Here is an 18,548-nt window from a genome sequence, read left to right on the forward strand (position 1 = left end):
TCGTGGGACCAATGAATCCAAACCCATACCATAATATCTACATGTAGGTCGCAAAATCCAATGGTCGAGAGACGTTGCCAACATCAATTCCCATCCCCTCTATTAGGTCACAGGAATAAAGAAATTGAAACCTCATTTTGTCCTTTTCAGAGCCCGAAGCAACTTACCAAAAAATAAGGCAGGATGACAATTTATTTTAAAAAAAATCAGTATGAAACAAATAAAGAAAGGCAGGACCGAGCAGAGTGAAAAATAAAAAAGACAGAACAGAAAATAAAACTAACAAAATGCAGTTCAAAATTTTTCATCCTTGCCCACCCTTTAAAATCAATTGAGTTGGTAGCTCCCTAAAGAGTTTTTATTGGAGTGCAGTAATCACAGGAACATGTCTCTGAAAAAATTACAGGTATATGAGATGTTTTTTTCAGAGACTTTGCCCGTGTGGCAGTAATCCATCTTCAAATCCATGCATGTTTGAAATCTTAAATAACGCTATTAAAACGGATCCAATAATAACGATAATATATATCTTAGTTTATATTGTCTGGAGTCGTGTATTTGTATTTGTATACACATTGTAATGTGTTCATGATATTTTCAAGATTTAAAGAAGTTGAGTGGATTAATTCCGGTCTTGCGCAACAATAAAACAAGGTATATAACAATTTACTGGCCTGTAATGCGTATTAAGCATGTATTTGATCGGATTATAAAATTAAAAGATTTATTAAATATTAATTTAGTTTGGTTAAGAATTATATTAATATTCAATATTTTTTAAATCGTATGGGAACGAAGCATATTTCCTCATCTTCTTTTCGGTTTACGAACATCCATGTTTTATATTTACACCTAGATGCATCTAATTCACCACTACTCTTTTATTTAAACAGATTTTGCATATGTTTTATGAATTTAAATTACCGTGATTTGTTTTTATTCATTGTAGTAGCAGTTTGTATATTTAAATAAAGAATGTTGTATTATATTTAAGAGATATAAACGCTTTATCAAGATCTGGTCTAACTAGTCACCCATCATAAACAGAACGCTACGGTCTTACAAATATCTTTATAATGCCGATAGCCGACATGTTCCGCTCGGTGGCTCCCAAGACAGACCATCTTGCCAATAATTTTAAATCTGTTATTTGTAACTAATATTAATCGTTAAGAGGGAATTTTCTTCAGATTAGTTGCCACACATTTATTTCGAAATCATGGTTATGGCGTATTGGTATATTTAGCGAATTTTAAAGATTTCTTTTTAAAATGTGAAATTTGAACGAAAAATACAAATTGGAAGATACGTTTAGGATATGGACATTGAAAATGCATATTGTTTGTAGTTTCCGGTTTCTGTTTCAACGGTGAGTGCAGTCTTTCATCATATGTTAATTTAACAAGAAAAGACAAAATCAAAATAGTCGAAAAATAGTTATAAAAAAGAGAAATAAAAAATAGAACCAACAAATTCAAATAAACGACATGCATACTGCATATTGATTTTAGTAAAGAACATTTCAAAGACGAAACGAATTCAAGACCACCATATATAATAATATATTATACTAGAACACACCCGTCATATCGCGGGTCCGTGACTGAATTAAAGTATAATTATAACTATGCGTTTGCCTTATTTTAGTATTGGTAATGCATCTGATAAAGTCATGCCGATTATAAGATGCACAGTTTTCTCTGCTTTCAAAATCTTTCTGTTTGAACCCGTCGACCTGGAACCTATCAATTATTGGTAATATTAATTATTTGGAAAACAAAAGGGCCTGGAATGGAGTACTTTTTAATCAACACCATTGTCCTATATTTATTATATATTAAGTTGAATTCTTTGTCGTTTTTACCCCATGACGGTTGACAAAATGGACCTCGGTATTTTAGTATTATAGATTCATGCACTTTATCAGCAGCATATAAAAAAATATCATGTCCAAAATAGGCATGAATGAAAAACAAACAATTTCACCGACTCATTTATTAACTTTTATGTATTCTCCATCTGAGACAGCTTTTAATATGCATGGTATAGTATCTTACCCTCTAACTGAATCATTCTAAAACGTAACGACTATAATCACTTGTTAGGATATCATATGCTAAATGTCCCGTTACCCCTTTATGTTAAAATGCATGTGTGTCCAATAAATTAACACGAACCAGTTAATCTTTGATGAAATCTAAAACACTATACATTGATCCATATACAAATGCAGTTTTTTCGGGAAAAGATGTTTTCCTTCAAATTGTTGGGTTTCTGGCGCATCAACGTTTACCGCTCATATCTATAGGTGGAGTTAAGGGGACTCTTATGAAGCTACAATTATTTACTGCACATACTTTTCACCACTCCCACACTGTTATCGTGACAGAGGGCACTTCTTTGTCAAAATATAGAATCAGCATCTGATTTTCTTTTACAGCGTGCTTGACAGTTACAAAACAACACTGCATAAACCTTAAAAACGACTTTAAGAGACAAATTACAATTAGAGAAAATTTAAAATATATATTTTTTATCCTTCAATATCTAATACTCTGTTGGGCAGGCTAATCTTCGAGTATCATGGCATATATGAGATGGTTTCATTATAAACGAAGATGTATCAATTTATGGTGACATTGTTAAAGTTTTCAATGGGCGTATGGTTGGCATTTAAGTTCTAAATCTGATATAGAGATAAATACTTTACTCTATTTGTGTATATTATCTTCTTTTACGTTGATGTAATTAAAAGATATAATCTTTTAACAATACCTTGTCAATGTTAAGCAAAAATTATTGCATCTTACAAAGAAGAATAACAATACATGTATATTATTAAATGTATATATTAATCTCAGAATAATAAAAAAAAATGGAAATAAATATACAAAAATATAGGACATCAATGTACATTCATCACTGCGCTTTTGTTAACAAGCTCCGCAAATTACTATATAAAGAATATATCGGGGGTGTTTTTGTCGCATTTGTTTAATTGTCCTACCCCTATTTTACAAAGCACACACAAGACATTCATCATACGAACGAATGCAAGTTCAAAGCTTTATACTAATCATGACTATGTGCATTTAGGAACTGCTCGCGAGTATATATACATAATCAAACCAGTAAACGATCATGGGTCACTGTAATTTAAATAAAACAACATGAGCAAATTTACAGATCTTACATTGTTAGGTTGTTGTTTAGGCGAGCTGTCTATACAGAATGTACACAGCCATGTATCCCATCACTGCTAGTGATCCGATTGACAAATCGGTTGTAGAGCTGTCACTGGTTCAGACATACTTATAAATATAATTATTTCTGTGACTGTATCTTACATTAATTTGAAGGATCCTTTACTACATATAATTTAGCTGATCTGTAAAAAAAATACCATTTGCATGCCTTATATATCATGTACTGGTAGTACGACGCTAGATTAAAACTGACGTGGAAAGGTAACACCCAGCCACCGAAAGTTTCATTTTTATGAAGCCCAGATGTTCGTGTGGTCTAGCGCGCCGGTAACAGTGCAGGCGATTTGGTGTCACGATATCTCAGTAGCATGGGTTCGAACAATCTAATTAAAAACCGATCTCTCATCGCTCCTGTTTCTGATATGTCGCGTGGGAGATCTAACGAAACCCACTTTGAGGTCACATGTGAGTGACCTCGTAGGTGTGTCTTTTTCGACCAATGAAATTGAGTCTTCCACGATCTTGGAAGTTTAACGTAAGGCAAAGGGATGTAACTCATTTTATTTACGACGAAATCGCCAGTCAAAATAATTCATAAACTTTTTTGATTGGCTTATTAATAGGTCGTCAACTTATTTGCATATATTACTAAATTCATAACTTTTAGTTCACTCACATGTGACCTCAAAGCCGGTTTCGTTAGATCTCCCACGCGACATATCAGAAACAGGAGCGATGAGAGATCGGTTTTTAATTAGATTGAGGTTCGAATCCCGGCGATTATATATATATCCTCCCTCGAATTATTTTGCCATCTATGCCATTACTAATTGCTCGTTTTATCATATATTAGTGTATTACAATTAGATGGGTTTTTTGCAAGTCTAATAGGTTAACTGTTTTCTATTTCTACCAATGTAACTAATTATCCCCCTTGATCATACATATTAATCATACTTCTACAGTATTCGATTAGTCCCATTCCATATAGAGACGCCTAGTTATCTACTTATTTGAATTTCATTTTGATTTATTTTTAATAGAATAACTAGTTGGTACTTTCTCATTGACATGTTAGCATTTTACAGCAGAATGCATTGAGTGTGTAGGTAAAGGTAATATATTTGGTTAGCCTGCTTTCTAGCTGAACCGTGCAGTGATTAATATGTTAGGTAAACTACTCTCCTTTAAAAGTAGACTAGTCCGACATATAACCAATCTATATATGTATGCAGGACTAGACTACTCCCTTTTACATGTAACAATAGGTCGTAAAGTACAAAAAACATTACAGTTAAACAGAAGACAAGTGCTGACTTTTAACCGACACATACACATACAAAAGGTTTCATAAAATCATGTAAGCCCTCGACGCTCCCTCTTTAAATAAAGATAAGTTCTTTCACTGAGTTGTTGCTTTTTAGGCACAAATATGTCATGACAATAAACAATTTAATAACATACTACTTTTAAACTAATATATTTTGCAAAGGGGGGTGAATCAAGACGAATCCATCAAACGGAGGCTGTTATTTTTCATTGGTTTGTCATAGGTCGTGAAAAGACATATATTATGCTCGAAAAAAAAATAGAGAAAGTCTTTGCTTTTTTTTTTTTAGATAGGGTTATTCTTTTGTTGGCTTGGTGTCTCATTTTCTCAAATTAAAATCGAATAAGAGAATTAATCTGAATAAATTGGAAATCTGTCTGTGTAAAAAGAATCATGTTCAGTTTCTTATAGTTCGAAGTTTATAAATATATATATATATATATATAGAAATATTGTGATTATGTATTGGTTGTAAATCCTGTTAAAGCTCTTTACAATATTCAAACAATAAATATTTAATACTATAATATATCATTACATCTTAAATGTCTTTGTGCATGTAATACGTCCGGCGGAATGTATTATAATAATTATTTCGAATCTTTGTGAGCCAAAGTTGGGTTTTTTTCCTTGTCAATTAATATTTTAAATGTAGTTTGCTTCATGTAAGGTATTTGTTTCACATTTCAACTCATATCTTTTTTTTCCCCCGTTATTTTCATTAATATCATCCTAATAGAATATAATTATATTAATTTTATATTCTTGCATAAACTTTTATGGCATACTGCTATTAAGAATCATTTAGTTCCCATGCTATTGGGATTGAAACTCATTTTATATGAAAATGTTATGTACGCAATTTATGGGGAGGAAACGGGAATAGGCGAACATTTCTAAAGTGTTCGCTTCTATCTATGAAAATACCGTATATGTCCTATTACAATCGAAATAATTCCTTCATGTCACGCTCTGTGCTTATTTAACATACCATTACCATATTTTATATCGACAAAGTTAATGCATACTCATGTTAAAATGACCATAGAGCATGACATGAAGGAAATATTTCTTAATTAATCGTTTTGTAAATACAATTCAAACCCTTATGTTGGTTTTGTTGTTTTTATTACGTACGACTTATTTTGTAATCGGGGCATTTTAAAGGATATGTACACAATGTATGTCCTTGCTCTGATTTGATTAAAAAATCTCTTTGGTAAGATTTGGTAAGATTTAACGGAAAGGAAAGGGATACAACTATATTACAGACCGTGTACACATTATCACATTTCCCATACAACGTATTCTAAAAACCTGGGGTACAAAATAAATGTATTAGGTCTCATTATGAAGTCCATTTCAACTGAACTAGTAAACATTTTTATTAATGGGCCAGCTGAGGCACACCTCCGAATGCAAGATTTCTCGCTGAATTGAAGACCCATTGGTGGCCTTCGTCTGTTATCTGCTCTTTGGTCGGGTAGTTGTCTCTGGACATATTCCCAATTTCCATTCTCAATTTATTTTATTTGTGAAGCATGATGTGACTCAAATCCTACACTACAAAACACCATAACTTTTTTAAATCAATTTTAAAAAACGCACTACAACGTTCCTTAATGTAAAACCACAAGATTAGCAAAACGGAATTAAAAATTTAATTTAAGCAAAATAGTTTACTGGTCGACTTCGTTAAATTATTAACTACAAGCGACATGAGGTATATTTTTACTTGCTCTGTATCAGCTTGCAATGCAAGGGAGAAGGTCCAGTAAGGGCTGATTTGGCCTCAAATTTCGGTGATATCTCATTAGTCCGACAACCATTATTCCGACAGCTCAATAATCCGACAACTCATTATTTCGACATCCCATTATTCCGACAGCTCATTATTCCGACAATGCATCTGTAATTATTGTATCAGTGATTTTTTTTCTTTAAAAAGGGAAACTCCGTTCTCGATAATATTTGAGGTTGTCCGTTTAGATCTCTGACGGGATATATGGGTCTTAGCGCCTTGGATTGATACACATGCTTTTTGCAAATACTAAATCCATACTCTCGTTCACCTTTTTATGCATCAAAATTTTTATTCATGTCCGTCTGTACGTCCGTTTGTCCGTACCAAAGTTGGTTTCTGTTCTCTAACCTAAATTTGCCTCAACCAAATGTTAAGCAACACACAAATGTATACACAATGCTTAGTATCACACAACACAGATCAAGTTTGAATTTTAGTGGCGCCTCTGTAATCGTTCTAGAGTTGTGGCCCTTCACAAATGAAAAAAAGCTACATTTTTCGTTTCCGTTCTCTTACTGAAGTATAATTTGCCTCAATCAAATTTTATAAAATACATACACATTACTTATTACCACAAAACCCAGATCAAGTTCAAATTTGTGTTGTGTCAATTTTATCGTTCTTCAGTAATGTCCCGTTACAACTTAATAAGGTAGGCAAGCAGGGGCATCCGATATGTGCCCCATGGACACATTCCCTATTTATTGTTTTACGGATCCGGTTATTAATTTTTTCTTAATTTTTCGGCGCGGGTTTCCATTGTCGTTATTAGCTATTCTAGTCTACGGTTTTTGTCGAGCCTGCAACTTTTGTTGCAGAAAGCTCGACATAGGGATAGTGATCCGGCGGCGGCGGCGGCGGCGGTGTTAGCTAACTTCTTTAAAACTTTATATTTTAGAAGGTGGAAGTCCTGGATGCTTCATACTTTGTATGTAGATGCGTCATGTTACGAAGTTTCTGTCAGTCACATGTCCAATGTCCTTGACCTCATTTTCATGGTTCAGTGACTACTTGAAAAAAAAAGTTAAAAATTTTTGTAATGTTAAATTCTCTCTTAATATAAGTAATAGGATAACTATATTTGGTATGTGCGTACGTTGCAATGTCCTCATGCCCGTCAGACAGTTTTCATTTGACCTCGACCTCATTTTATGGATCAGTGAACAAGGTTAAGTTTTGGTGGTCAAGTCCATATCTCAGATACTATATGCTATAAGTCTTGTATATTCGGTGTATGGAAGGACTGTAAGGTGTACATGTCCAACCGGCAGGTGTCATCTGACCTTGACCTCATTTTCATGGTTCAGTGGTTATTGTTAAGTTTTTGTGTTTTGGTCTGTTTTTCTTATGCTATATGCAATAGGTCTTCTATATTTGGTGTATGGAAGGATTGTAAGGTGTACATGTCCAACCGGCAGGTGTCATCTGACCTTGACCTCATTTTCATGGTTCAGTGGTTATTGTTAAGTTTTTGTGTTTTGGTCTGTTTTTCTTATGCTATATGCAATAGGTCTTCTATATTTGGTGTATGGAAGGGTTGTAAGGTGTACATGTCTGGCTGGCAGGTGTCATCTGACCTTGACCTCATTTTTAGGTTCAGTGGTTATTGTTAAGTTTTTGTGTTTTGGTCTGTTTTTCTTATACTATATGCAATAGGTCTTCTATATTTGGTGTATGGAAGGATTGTAAGGTGTACATGTCTAGCTGGCAGGTGTCATCTGACCTTGACCTCATTTTCATGGTTCAGTGGTCAAAGTTAAATTTTTGAGTTTTGGTCTTTTTTCTAATACTATATGCAATATGTTAACTATATTTGGTGTATGGAAATATTTTATTATCTATATATTAGTTGTGCAGGTTTTATTTGACCTTGACCTCATTTTCACGGTTCATTGCTCAGTGTTAAGTTTTAATGTTTTGGTCTGTTTTTCTTAAACTATAAGCAGTAGGTCAACTATATTTGTTGTATGAAAGAATTATTAGCTGTACATGTCTTTCTGAAACGGTTCATCTGACCTTGACCTTAATTTCATGGTTTATTGGTCAATGTTTGGCTTTCTTGGTTTATGTGACAGTTGTAATAAAGTTTTATATTTAGGACTATCAACATACTATCAATAATTAGTAAAGAAGGCGAGACATTTCAGTGTGTGCACTCTTGTTGTGTATTTCTCTTGATTTACCCGACTTTTTTATCAGATCTTCAATTTTCTCACTTTTGAATCAAAGGATTGAAGTTCTACCAGCATTTACTAAATAAATAATGGTTCGGAGTTGGACAACCATAAAATGTACCTGCCGTCTTTGGTCGCATCATTTTAAACCGCAAAGATGAGCAACTCTGTCTTCTCCAAAGACATCCACCTTGCATTTGATGAATTTTTATGAATTGTTCCGGTACATGAATCCACGAAATATAAAGACAGTACACGTGCGGTTCTCACCACGGTCAATCAGACAAAGACATGACACCTGATTATGAAGTGGTACTGATTGTATATAATTACGGAAGCGTATTAGCGCCACACATTTATTTTTTTTTATTTTTCTTCCTATGTTTGCGTTTACCTATCTTGATTTCAATTATTCATTAAGTTTTGTATATATATGTCCGTCTGTCATTCATTTCGGATGTGATTAACTGGTAGATAAAAAAAAACATACATACAAGGCCAAATCATTATAATAAATATGCATAGGAATAATGGAATACTTGAAGTGCAATTATACATAAATTAAGACTGATTTGTGCATCAGAAAAGTATATAATTTAACAAGAAAATAGATATAGTTTAGTATATATAGTCATATTTAAATTGAAAGATAAAAAATAATGTCATACAATTGTGAAACCTCCAGGTCAAATAGACAAAATGATCTTTCTGCTTTAAAATGAATTATTAATAAGGAAACATTTTTTTTTTAAATCTCAGAATATGATCAAGATTCTTTGATAGAAAGTCATTGAATTTTCATTTCAATATAATGAAGTATTTTTAAGATGCTTGGGTAGCAATTTGAATAGAGAGAACATAATTTTGTTAATAAAACATCTTCATTCTATACATTTATTGTTTGAATCTAACCTACTTTACACAGTTCTCAAATCAGAGCTTACTTTGGAAGTATATTTATATTCGGTTATAGCTATATTAGCAGGGTTGATTTTTTTCTTAGGTATAACATCAATTTACTCAATTTTCTTTGTAATATATATACTAGTAGTAACATGGATATCGTTTTGGGGGGCCTTTATAGTTCGTTGTTCAGTGTGAGCCAATGCTTCGTGTTGAAGACCGTACTTTGGCCTATGATGGTTTACTTTTACGAATAGTGACTTAGATATAGATTTTTCTTATTGGCACTCATACCACATCTTCTTATATCATTCTGCTCATTATTAGTCAATGATATGATATAATTATTCAAGCATTTTACCTTGCAATGACTACAAAGGTGATAAATTTTAATATATACAGCCTCCTCCATTAATAACTACTGTTTCCTTTGAATCTTAAATAAGAAATAAGATAAAACAAATGTTTGCGTTATAACGCAACGGTTTGCGTTACAACGCAAACGGTCTGCGTTTAACGCAAAAGGTTTGCGTTAAACGCAAAGGTTTGCGTTATAACGCAAACATAGGAAGAAAAATAAAAAAAAAGTGTGTGGCGGTAATACGCTTCCGTAGTATATCACATTAAACAATTCAATTTTATAATGCAGTTGGAGCACGGGCGGGGCGTGTAAAACCGTTTGATATTAATAAAATTCCATTTCAATGATTGGATTTCCATTTATAAACAAATATAAATGAATAAAACGGAAGCCAATATTCAAGGAATTTGTCAACGGACAACACGATACACGCTAACAACCACAGGGATAGCAAGTAGGCCCTTGTGGGAGAGGGTCCAGATGAAATAAGTGTAAAATTATAAGATATTTAAGCCAAAGGTGTAGATAGAAAAACACAATACAAACACAAGTAAAATATTAAAGAGTTTGATGTGTTTTCTATTTCTTTTATAGGTGCTTCACAATCTTTGTGAACGTTTCAAACACTATTCATGACTATCAAGCATTTTCTACTTCGGAATCCTCTGGACATTTCAGGGATGTAGATCTATTAGAAGGAGCAAGAGCCCTTTATTTTTCCTAAAATAGATTGTATTGCAGTGATCCCCCCATTTTGCAAATTTTATGGCAACGACCAATTGGTGGAAATCTTAGAAATGTTCTTAGGCGTACTACATGTGACTTCTAATAAAGCAGTCAACGGTACGATGCATAGCATCTTCATCGAGATCACCCAATCTGCTTCAATCATTAAAATCGTGAGAAATTCGTCTTCCTCGTGGCATTTCCTTCCAGTTATCCCAAACTGAAGGATGGCATACGTATCTCGCGGAAGCCGAGGTTGACACATTTTGATTTACAATGGTATTAACTACATTTACAAACAAACAAAAACCAGACTCGATAAACTACATTGGAGATGCTGGCGTCTTTCTGTAATTTCGTGCATGTCTCATACTAATATAATGATACTGTAACAAGATACATGTATAAACCAAGTTGTTTTAGAAATACAACCAATTTGAAAGACTGGATGTAAAAGATGGCTTGACTATCTTGGATATGAAAAAATATATTAAATTCCAAAAGATTCAATCACTTGCCAGTTTGTATTGCTTAGGATTTCACGATAATGGATGTTGATAATAAAACTAAAAGTGAAAATATATATCAGAAGATAACATAATTGCAATCCCTTTAACTCCCATCATATCTGAACAGATGATGTTATTACTACAGAAAGTTTCAGACATAACTAAAGACAGTTTCAGACTACATAAATATAAGACCGTTTCAGTTCAGCGGCTGGAATTTATGGATACATTAAAAATAAAAATAAAACCAAAAATGAAGTTTTGTATGCAACTTACCCTCTTTAACAATGGAGTGGCTTCTTGTGTCAATAATGGTGTGTCTGTACATTTCATTTGCGTCAATCAACTGGCTAAAGATGTTAAAACAGAACTATACAGATAACTATGACCGACAAAAGTGTCTGATTTGGTTTAAATATATTGTTAATGGTTACAATGCTATTCTATTTTTTCCTTTAAGATATCAATGCACTCAAAAGCATTTATTATGTTGATCCTGTAAAAGATGATGTTAACAAATAGGTCATGCATGACTATTAAATACTCTTAAAATTCGGTCAGGCAAATATTTCCCAAACTACAAAAATATGATTTTAAGATGTAAAGGACGAGTCTATACCATGTGCGAATCGTCAAAAATTCATACTGCTTACAACAAAATATTATATAAAGTTATAAAAAAATATGTTTTTATATGAAAATTAAACAAACTTGAAGCTTTCTAACGTTAGGTAAAATTGCTTATTGCTTCTCTTTTATTTCATTTCAGAGACTTGCTTACCCATCAGGTGCACCTCGGGACTACCACAAATTTTAAGAGACTTCCTTACCCATCTGGTGCAACTAGTATCACCCCAAATTTTAAAAGAAATTTTGAGAATTGCTTTCCATCAGGTTAACCATGGATCATTCCTATTTTTTGCGGGTTCATGTTACTCAATCTCCCCGTTATTTGTTGTTTTGTAGAATGTTGTCTTTTCGTCCTTCTTTGTTTTGTTTTGTTTTTCAGAAATGGTTGGTCAATTTATCTTCGACTTACAATATATGAATTCTGATGGTCCCTAAAAGCCCCTTTGGCATCTGTTATCTCTTTTAAAGATGACTTTTTTTCTGTCTGTTATCAAATAAAATATATACATTTCCCAGAACAAGTTCGTTTCCACTGCGGCTACACAAAAGTTTGGAACCGTCCGGCAACTTTATGTAAAAGACATCATCAACTTTTACTTGATTTTGGTCCTTAAAAATACAAAATAGATCTATTATTTTATTTGTCATGAATATATCCGTATTGCAATTCCTGACAAAACAATAAACATTTGATGCTTTTAAATGTGTTACTATTTATATTTCAATCTATTATGCAATCTATTTTATTTCTGATTTTTCAGAATTCACCAGGATGTAAAGGGGTTTTAACAAACTATTAAATCATGAGTTGCAACCAAGTGGTATTGGAACTTGCCCACGATGTCGTCAACAACGCTCCTAATAAAATGGCGACTGTTATTGAAAGGTTGCGAGTCAAAGGAGCTCCAGCTCCAAGAAACACTCCAGCGTCGCCACTTTTATCAAGATCGAGCAGAGCAATACCCAGCACTGTTATTGCTTTAGACAAATCGTATGAAATAGTTTTGAAAAATTCTAACAAACAACTAATTGAGGCGGGAAATACAGTAGCAGTCAGACGACAGGATTTTCTAAGTCGCTTGCAGCATGCAAATCAAGGCATTACTTCAATGGATTCACCTTATGACTCAAGTGAGGTAGGCATAACAGAAGAAAAGCCCAGTTTTGTTCTATGTGGAAAACCCGTAAATGGTTTCACTACTAAAACAATTGATAAATATTTAAAAGACCAGAGAGTTGGCAACTACAAAACGTCTGCCCATGAAGTTACACGAGTAAAGTTACAAAATAAAGAATCCAAAACCAGAAGTGAACCTAACAGGTCTGCTGGTCTTGAGAAATCTGTAAATTTTAATGAATCACTGACAATACAAGATACTAATAGTATCAAGTCAAATAATGGTGCAAACAACCCCCCACCAACGACACCAGCGCCCTCTGTTATATCTTTATCGAAGCGAGGCACAAATATGTCGTCATTTGAATTGACAGGGAAAAATTTCAGATCAGCATCTTCAGCTGATTGGAGAGAAATAATTGGTTCTTCGGATCAGAAACGCTCCAGATTAGACAAGCAGGCGAAATCAGCTGACAATCCTTTAAAACATTATCTACGAATAAACAATAAGGAAAGAGCTCGAAACCAATTTTCAGATAACTCTGCCAAAAGTTTCAGCTTGCCTAATTCATTTTCTACCAAGGGAATCAGAAAGTTCAATAATCCATATAGACTTCTCAAATATTCAAAACGGCAAATGCTCCTGCATCAAAAAGAAACCACGGATCATGACCACCTACAGAGAATAACACATCCGCCGAAATCTGCACCTCATTACAATGGGAAAAGCATGGATCTACCAAAATCCATATTGCGCGTGCCCAATCCTTGTTCGGAAACCTTTTTGCTGCAAATGATGCTAGATTCAAATACCATGTCTGGAAGAAAACACACAAGTTCTAAATATTCAGATATTGCCGTACACAAGGATTTGGAAGAATTTATAATGATACGTTCACCGTCTTCGCAGAGTAAAGGCATGTCCAATGGGCCTAAATCATCCAAAAGTGGTAAAAGTGTTTTGAATGGATTAGATGAAGAGTCCATTTGGCCAGGAAACGATGTCCAAGAGGAAGCATTAGAAAACCGAACGTCTGCAAAAACTTCCAGACTTTGATAATTTTTTTTTTTGGCCTTGAAATTAAATTGAGAATAAGCTTGTTGGCATACATTAATGTTCAAATCGCCTTCTGCATACCAACATTAATGTATGTAGTCTGTCCGATTGAAAGTTGAAATAATAAATGACAGAAATTATATAAACTTCTTTATCGTGAATGGAATTGAGGAACAACGTTGACAATTCTTCAATGTTTTATTTTGAAAGAACTATTATCCATGAACGACTTAATCTCTTTAGTTCAAGACGTTGTTCAGTGCACTGTGCAGCTGATGGACTTTCACAAAGGAAAAATAAATAAAATGATAACCCCCTAACCACAAGAAGAGAAAAATAAAAGATACATTATAAATACTACCGGTATATTAAACTTTCAAAAGGGCCTCTTTTAAATCTTCATTAATCTCCAATGATGCTTTTTATTATCTACGAAAATGAATTTTGAATTCAAATTCGTTTTACACGTAACTTTTAAATTACGAAATCTTGAAATGTACTTTAATTTATGCTACAATTTCAATCTACAACTAAAGCTACAAAGAGTCAAAAGCAATGCTAACCCAGAAATATGTTTGTCTAAATTTTAGTGATCTTGACCTTATTAAATCTATGGATTTTTGAACATCTGATTTTTGCCACCCTCCTTTTTTTGTCAAAAATCGTCACCAATTATTCATCTGGTACACGTGCTAAAACAATGAAATTCTTATTACGTGGTACCTAAGAAATTATACCTTATGTTTGCTCGAATTAGTCCTACATTTGCGCGAAAAAAAATCCACGTTTGCGCGAAATTTACCTGTTGAAAAGTTACTACATTTGCGCGGATTTATACAAAAACATATGAAAAAGAAGTTCATAACTTCCAATAAAAAAACAGCAATTTAATACTGTAAAAATAAACTGAACAGTTTTGCTGACGATATAATGTCAAATTCTCCTGTAAATGAAAATTGCAACAAATTTGCCGACTACTTAAGTAAAAATTACGTTACCAACGAGTCACAATTTTCACCAGCAATGTGGACGCCTCTGTCCAATGAAGAATCATAACGCACAGACGTTGGTGAACAATGGGCCATAGTCTTTTCATAGCCATAACAACGTACAGTTTTATTCAACTCATCCAGCCAACTACACTTTCGTTGAGATTATTCTACAGGTTCAGGTGACTACTTACATTAAAATTTGCGGCAGCGGTAACCGAGCACTTGTAAAACGCAGACAAAGAGAAAATTTAGTTTACCGTTGACTTCAACAATTTCTGAAACTTCAAACTGGTGACATTTCACGTCAATGCTATCTCAAATCACTAAGATACAAGTACCAGACAAGGACTGATCTATAGATGATTCCCGTATAGAAATCATCCGCATGTTTACTGCGTTTTATTTATGACCATATACATGTACTTTGAATGTTTCTTTTCCATAAATGTGGCTGTATTTTATTCAAAACTTTTCTTTTACGTAAATGTAGGACTTTTTGATGTTTATATATAAACAATTGAAGACTTGTCATATACATTGTATATGTTTTTCAATATATGAAATAACAAGTTTTGGTATGATCGCCAATTTATGTTCTAAACAATAACCGAAAAACATATTACAGGTAAAAAAAAACTCGTGTAAATTCGCACACAAAGTTATACCATTTCTCCGCGCAAATGTAATGTGTGTCATTTTTAAATCCGCGCAAATATAGGTCGGCCCATTTACTGTATGATTTCGGGCAGGACATTTTAGCGAACAATTTTGAACTACTAGGGGACATTTGAGCGCCGACATTAGAGCCCATTTTAGCGCCGGAATAATCCGTTCGCCTGTATTTTCGATAGCCCATTTTAGCGAAAACTTATCCGGTTGAATAATACTCGCTAAGCTTTGGCCAGAGGTTCAGTGTAGATCAGTGTAATTCAATGCGAACAAATGATAGTCTCGAGTCGTTCATTGCCAATCTTTATGATCATTGTTACATATACTTTTAGTTGTCACCCTGCTATTTTGCGTTTTTCTTGATACTATTGTCAAAGAAAAATACTTTTTCTTGATACTATTGTCAAAGAAAAATACTTTTTCTTGATACTATTGTCAAAGAAAAATACGAAATATAGACGAACGTGCCCTAAAATCTAGACACGATAATAATAACAGTTCCTTATGCAATTCAACAGACATTAAGTACTGTATTTTAATGGACATCATATGTTTTATGTTGTGCTGTCTTGAGCCTGTTAAAGTTTTTTATTTATTATATATTATAATGGGTTAAAAATATTTCGCTAAAATGGTCATTGACAATTTTAATTTTCTATAAAATCGGTTAAAAATCAGGCGCTAAAAATAGGTTATACTTTGGCGCCAAAACGTCCGATTTTTTTCGCTCAAATGTCCTATTAATGCGCTAAAATGTCCTCCGCCGATGATTTCATGAGAATATATCAAAAACTGCTTCCATAATTCATATATTCCATGAATTGAATTCAAGCGATGCTTAACTTCGTTTTCAGTTATGATGAATTATACTAATTTTGTTATCGTCTTATAATTGTTCGTTCTACTTTATTGACTTTTTTCATGTAATTGTTTATAGTACTATTAGTACGATTTTCAAATGGAACAAGATTAAGATTAAATATTCGTTAAGTAGAAGGTGGAATGTTAGGATGTATGCATAATCACGAATTTGTTAGTTGACTGATAAAAAAAAGTAGAAATTCAGAACATAACCAAAAAAGAGATAACGGTCGGAAACAATATAGCAATTGTTTTTCAAAGTAATACGTGTTTAGCAAGCTATTTCTCTCAGTTTTCAAAAGTACAAAATGTATTTAAATGTATCATAAAAGCTATATATTTTAAAACGTGGAAGACCTGGATGTTTCATACTTAAAGTTTGTATATAGATGCCTTATGTTACGAACTTTCCGTCAGTCTCATGTCCAATGTCATTGACCTCATTTTCATGGTTCAGTGACTACTTGAAAAAAGTTAAGATTTTTTGTAATGTTAAATTCTCTCTTATTATAAGTAATTGGATAACTATATTTGGTATGTACTTACCTTGCAAGGTTCGCATGCCTGTCAGACAGTTTTCACTTGACCTCGACTTCATTTCATGGATCAGTGAACAAGGTTAAGTTTTGGTGGCCAATTCCATATCTCAGATACTATAAGCAATAAGTCTAGTATATTCGGTGTATGGAAGGACTGTAAGGTGTACATGTCCAACTGGCAGGTGTCATCTGACCATGACCTCATTTTCATGGTTCTGTGGTTATAGTTAAGTTTTTGTGTTTTTGTCTGTTTTTCTTATACTATATGCAATAGGTCTACTATATTTTGTGTATGGAATGATTGTAACGTGTACATGTCTAGCTGACAGGTGTCATCTGACCTTGATCTCATTTTCATGGTTCAGTGGTCAAAGTTAAGTTTCTGAGTTTTGGTATATTTTTCGAATATTATATGCAATAGGTCAACTTTGGTGTATGGAAATATTTTATGATCTATATGTCTGTCGCGCAGGTTTTATTTGACCTTGACATCATTTTCACGGTTCAATGCTAAGTGTTAAGTATTTGGGTTTTAGTCTGTTTTGTTTTTTTTTTAATTTATAAGCAATTAGGTAAACTATATTTGTTGTATGGAAAAATTGTTAGCTTTACATGTCTGCCTGGCATGGTTCATCTGACCTTGACCTCATTTTCATGGTTCATTGATCAATGTTTAGTTTTCTTGGTTAATGTTGAGTTTATGTAACAGTTGTTATAAAGCTTTATATTTAGGACTATCAACATTATATCAATGATTAGTGAAGAAGGCGAGACATTCCAGCGTGTGCACTCTTGTATAACATTTGTAAAAAAAAAACATCCAGAAAAGAAACCTTGCCTCCCACATCTATGCTTCTTTTTGTAAATTCATTGGGGGTGTAGAAGCGTTGAACGAAGTACATTCTAAAAATGTGCGCACGGTCAACGTTTTAACAACCCTATGAAATTACAAAAAGAAGCATTCAATACTTATTACATTTTTAGCTAGGATCATAAGAACAAGTCATGATTTCTGTCAAGTTGTTACCTAATTTACCTGTCAGAGCACTTCATTTTGGGACCTCGTGTCATCATGAAAGTTAAATGAATGTGAATTTCAGGACCGAGATTACTGTTAGCCAACCAAAATAACGTAATATAATTAAACATACATGCAATGTAATTATTAACAAATGCAGAATTGTTTTACTGCTATTCATAACGCCCAAAAAAGTTGGAAAGATCCGACCAGACGCAGTGTTGGACTTGTAATGATGATGAAGATGTATTGCCGGGGGTTTCTCAATAGTCCAGCGGCAATTTAAATGCATATTCAGGATTAGAACATGTTATATTATAAATATTAAGCCTGCTTTATACTAGACCATCACGCTTGAGTTGGTTCGATTTTAAAGGGTTACATGAAGTTCATACGGTCACTGTCCATAGAAATCCATGTCTATCAACTCGGATACACTATTTTGACTCAAAGCTGACAGACTCGGATTCCTAAATGTCGCGCGCGTGTTTAGTGGAAAAGTAACAAATACCAATTTATGTTTTTTTTTATACTTTTGTACCCAGACGGGTTAGACCCCATGACCTCCTACACTCGAAATCAGGCGAACGCGATAATACGAGACCACCAACTTATGAGGTGTAGAACTATTCGTGTGTTAAGGAAACCTTGA

At 33.4% G+C, this 18,548-nt stretch overlaps 1 protein-coding gene across 4 annotated transcripts in view; it reads left to right on the forward strand.

Annotated features, from left to right (window-relative positions):
* LOC143047234 (uncharacterized) overlaps positions 1-14,442 on the forward strand; it is a 60,297-nt gene extending 45,855 nt beyond the window's left edge. The window contains exons 1-2 of one of the 4 annotated variants that reach the window (XM_076220245.1): positions 861-1,369; positions 12,405-14,442. In XM_076220245.1, coding sequence (XP_076076360.1) covers positions 12,447-13,817 — 1,371 coding nt within the window. In that variant the 5' untranslated portion in view covers positions 861-1,369; positions 12,405-12,446 and the 3' untranslated portion in view covers positions 13,818-14,442. Of the gene's footprint in view, positions 1-860; positions 1,370-12,404 lie in introns of those variants that run through there. The other 3 variants (XM_076220247.1, XM_076220248.1, XM_076220246.1) reach the window with 3 other exon arrangements.
* Positions 14,443-18,548: the final 4,106 nt, after the last annotated feature.

This window comes from Mytilus galloprovincialis, chromosome 10 (assembly GCF_965363235.1).
Source record: "Mytilus galloprovincialis chromosome 10, xbMytGall1.hap1.1, whole genome shotgun sequence".
Taxonomy (NCBI): Eukaryota; Metazoa; Mollusca; class Bivalvia; order Mytilida; family Mytilidae; genus Mytilus; species Mytilus galloprovincialis.